At 35.0% G+C, this 5,000-nt stretch overlaps 1 protein-coding gene across 1 annotated transcript in view; it reads right to left on the bottom strand.

Annotated features, from left to right (window-relative positions):
- Window positions 1-5,000, bottom strand: part of LOC135221880 (zwei Ig domain protein zig-8-like) — a 52,863-nt gene that overhangs the window by 4,159 nt on the left and 43,704 nt on the right. The window contains 3 exon segments of the mRNA XM_064259835.1: window positions 1,275-1,308; window positions 1,310-1,356; window positions 4,827-4,954. Of these exon segments, the coding sequence (XP_064115905.1) occupies window positions 1,275-1,308; window positions 1,310-1,356; window positions 4,827-4,954 (209 nt within the window).

Here is a 5,000-nt window from a genome sequence, read left to right as displayed (position 1 = left end):
ACATATATTATAATATTAAGTTATAGTATATAAATATATTATATGGTTCGTAATATCTTATATATATAGATGATGGAAGGAGTGAGAAGCAGCTATCTTAATGGGAATGAGAAGGCGAAGAAAGAGAGAGAGAGAGTTTATCAATTCTAATCAGAGATTTCTCAGGCAGTGCTGGGTTGGTCAGCTAATATATATATATATATGATATATATATATATCTATATATATATATATATATATATACTAGCTGATGAACCTGGCACTGCACGGGAAATCTCTCATTACAAGTGATAAACTCTCTCTCTCTCTCTCTCTCTCTCTCTCTCTCTCTCTCTCTCTCTCTCTCTCTCTCCCTACCTTCCTATTGGGGCTACACTTGGACTTAAAGGACTTCAGGAGTGTCACTATTCATCCCAGCAACCTCAAAAACTATGGATTAGACAGTAATATCTGTTGTTTTTAATTATTTTTACAAGTCACTTCTCACCCCCATTTCTAACAGGGCTGAACTTGGACTTTATGTGCATTGGGAGTGTCGCTATTTATCTCAGCGACCTGGAAAACTACTAATATGTATCTTTTTAGGTCATTTTTATGTCGCCCCTCCCCAACCCTTTTCACGCGCCCCTCCCTATTGGGGTTGAACTTGGACTTGAAGGGCATCAGGAGTGTCCCTATTAATCTCAATGACCTCAAAAACTATGGATTAGACACTAATACCTGTCGTTTCCAGTCATTTTTATTTTCACCCCTTCCCATCCTATGGTGCCTGGGATGTTTTACCCCCACAATATTCTTTCCGAGATGCTAAGTTATAAAATACTAAGTTTGGTTATATGTATATCAAGTTTGATTGAAAGAAGTAATGTTATACGACTCAGGAAAAACAGAGTTAAAGAGAAAATTTCATCTGTGGAAGCTGAAGGAATGAAACAGCCAGAGATTGCGGAGTCATTTCAAACGATCAAGGAAAACTTTGACTGGATACAAAAAAAAAAGAAACACATCCATACTCATGAATCTTGCTGACTTATAATAATTCATGATTGAATTTTAATAGGAAATTGGAACTATTTCCTAACTCTAGAGATTCAATTACGTTACAGGAGTTTACGCTACAGGAGTGTCTGAAAGTGCAAAATGGTGTCATTTATGAATCTCTCTGTCAATACACATGAGGAATGAGTTTTGAAAAAATGAAAGGAGTTCATTCATGAGTTTCTCTTTTTATGGGGCATCTGATTGAATTATACGCAATAAATACAAGTAATTACCTTGATGAGCAAGTATCCGTTTGTTACGTTACCGCTCAGCATATACCTGGATGCCCCCACGAGGAGAGTCGTTGCTGACAACCTGTAGTGAAGAACATGAAGGAAAATTTAGAAATTAAGTCAATGAGTCATAAATTTATCATCAAATATATAAATAAGTAAATAAATAATAAAAAAAATAATTAACTATGTAAAATAGTAAAAATGTGATTAGATGGATAAGTTCAATGGCCACGTAAGTAATAAAAACGAAAATAATGAATAGTAATTAAAATAATTAGTGAATAAATGAAAGGAGCAGTTAATGAATTGTTTAAATTTCTTGAATTACAAAGTCGGCAAATATTCCCTGATAGTGATAATAAGTGACAAAAAACCTAAAATGAAAAGAAATAAACAAAGTAGATGGGAAATTTGAGGCATGGCAATTTGTTAGTAATATATTGGGAATAGTTTTATCCTATCTCCTCCCACACACGCAAAAAAAAAATGTAATGAAACGTTAAATCATAGTTTTTTGTTCAGAGTTCCATATCAAACAGGTCCAATGTAGATGACTGATTTACAATATATTGCATTACATAATGGGGGTAGTTATTTATCAATGGGTTGGATGACACACACATGCTTATTCGATCTTAATTTTTAGGATGTAAGAGAAAAGAAACAGGAAAACTCTTCAAGCAGAAAGCAAATGAGAAAAATTGTTGGCATAAGAACCGAAAATGATCGTGTTATTTTAAAATAGCTACTTTTGCTTATATCCCTTTAAACATTAGTGTTAAAACCACACCTCCAGTAGAATGGTTGAGCACTTAAAAAGAGATGTTAAAACGAAAGTGAATTCGGCCTAACGCTCTAAAGTTTTCCTGTGTAGGAATGCACAGTGGTAATGAATGATTCAAGGCCTTTACATATTCACTTTACTTCTTTTTTATGGCGTTTTCGTGACTCTTTATTTTTAATTTTACGAAAACAATCTAAACATAAGCAAAAGGAAAGTCGCGATGCCAGCACCACTGTGTGTTTATTTTAGAAAAAAAGCGTCAATATTTTAAACAATGAAATTAGATAAATTTTTATATATAAATGTATAACTTATTTTACAGAGCACGTAATACCAGAAAAGAGAACAATTTTATCCGATATTCATTGCCCCGCAAAAAAGAGCAGTATCAAGAGACTATGGGAAATCGAATGGTAATTTATTCTGAATTCTGGTGAAATTGTTTCAATAATGTTATGAAAATGTATCTCCCTTACGGTTTCATTCAATTTTCATATGATGTCCACAGCCAGTTTAATCCAGAATTAGTAAAACGCGCAATCCTTATTATTTATTTATTTATTCATTTATTTATTTATTATTTATTTATTTATTTATTTTATCTATTTATTATTATTATTTTATTAATTATTAATTTAATTATTATTATTATTAATTTATTATTATTATTATTTTTATTTATTATTATTATTATTATTATTATTTTTGGTCAATCACAGTCATCTTGTTCGACTGGGTGGTTTTTATAGTGACGGGCTCCGGGTTGCATCCTGCCTCCTTAGTAATCCACCACTTTTCTCACTATGTGCGCTGTTTTAAGGAGCACACTCTTCTGCATTAGCCCTGGAACTACTTCGGAATTTAGTTTTTCCAGATTCATTTCAGGGATCTTGGCAGTTTCCCTATGATTATGGGTACAATTTCCACTAGCATATCCCATATCCTTAATTCTTTTTTCAAGTCTTGATACTTATCGATATTTTCTGTTTCTTTATCATCTGCTCTGGTGTCCCATGGTATTGTGAAATCAGCGAGTGATACTTTCTTCTTGATCAATCAGTGTCACGTCTGGTCTATTGCACGTATTACCCAATCTGTTCTATACCATAGTCCCAGAGGATTTTTGCCTGATTGTTTTCTATCAGTCTCTCAGGTTGGTGCCCGTATCATTTATTACTGCAAGCTAGCTGGTGTTTCTTGCACAAGATCCAGTGGAGAGATTTTGCTACTGAATCATGCCTCTTTTTGTACTGGTTCTGTGCAAATGCCGGATATTCGCTTCTATGTGGTTCATGGTCTCGTTTTTCATATTGTACTGCCTGCATATGGGAGAGATGTTATTTCCATCTATCGTCTTTGAACATCTGGTTCTTAGGGCCTGATCTTGTGCTGCTGTTATCATTCCTACCGTTTCCTTCAAGAGTTCTCCCCTCTGTAGCCATTGCCATGCTCCATCGTTGGCAATTCTTTAGTCTACCTCACGTACATTAGTGTGTTTTGCCATTCCTCTGTTTTATTTGTCATTCTCTTCTCTCTGCATATTTCTGGTTCTTCGTCTGCTATTATCAGTCCTTCTTCCCATGCACTCCTTAGCCATTCGTCTTCACTGGTTTTCAGATATTAACCCAGTGCCCTGCTCTCGATGTCGACGCAGTCCTCTATGATTAGTAGCACTCTCCCTCCTTACTTTCGTGTTATGTATAGTCTATTTTTGCTTTGTATATTGTCATGTGTTTCCTAGTCCTTTGGTCTTTGCTGCGGAGTTCAGCCATCGTCCATTCCACTACTCCTGTGTTGTATCTGATTACTGGTATTACTCATGTGTTTATGGGTTTCATCATGTTTCCAGCGGTGAGTTTTGACTTGAGTATCGCCGTAAGTTTCTGCATATATTCTTTCCTAATCATGTACTTCATCTTTTGATGTTTTATATCCTCTCCTTTGCATCCTGTCTCATCTATGCATTTGATGCTATTCCATCTGGTAGCTTTATCCCTTCAGTCCATGTCACTTTGACTTTTGGTATGTTGACCAAGACACATTTTTCTTTTCCAAACTCCATTCTGATGTCACCAGATACATTCCTTACCGTCTGGATTAGAATATCTATTTCCTTGATGCTTTTGCCGTTATTATCATTGTTATTTTAAAAATCATGTAGAACAAAAGAGTAACACCATTAAGTTATACAGAGAGCCTCCACAATATAAAAAAGCAAAACCTAGGATACAAAACATAGAAATACAGAAATGTATAAAAAAAATTATGATAAATTCATGAAGGGACATTTTTTACATACATGAATAGTAATAAAAATTCTTGTTGCAATCTTCATGCACTGACAGGCGACTCATAGATTTTATAGATAAGTTTTCCAATAAATGAATATTAATGAAGATAGTAGAGCAGCAAAATCATTCAGTGATTTGCCAGCATATCTTTGATAACTCTCTCTCTCTCTCTCTCTTTGTAAAAAAAATGAGAAAACCTACTCCTAACTCACTTTCAATTTATGAATTCGAGTGAACTTTTTTACTATTTTTTGAAGCCCTATAAAACGATAGGTTTTCATGTTTTTGCCACATTCTATCAGAACATGAGAAAACTGCCTCTCTCTCTCTCTCTCTCTCTCTCTCTCTCTCTCTCTCTCTCTCTCTCAATCTACATGCATTTCTATTCGCAAAATAGTATAACATTTGTTTTCTTTTCCACTGTTGACGGAGTAACAAAGTTCAAGTGTACTACTACAGAGTAATGGTATTTACCTGTCCATTATGGTACCAGAAAATGTATGCTGGTGGCTGGGGGCTGTGAGCGATCACGCATGTCAGATTAATTGTAGAGCCCTTGTCCACGTGCATGTCGGGTGCTCCGACGATCTCGGCCTTTGGGGCTGTCATAGGAGAAAAGAAATTGGGGTGTTAGGTGAAGGGACTTCT

The sequence above is a fragment of the Macrobrachium nipponense genome, chromosome 3 (assembly GCF_015104395.2).
Source record: "Macrobrachium nipponense isolate FS-2020 chromosome 3, ASM1510439v2, whole genome shotgun sequence".
NCBI classification, from domain to species: domain Eukaryota; kingdom Metazoa; phylum Arthropoda; class Malacostraca; order Decapoda; family Palaemonidae; genus Macrobrachium; species Macrobrachium nipponense.
Note: the sequence above shows the minus strand (reverse complement) of the source record. Positions and strands in the feature narration are given on the sequence as shown.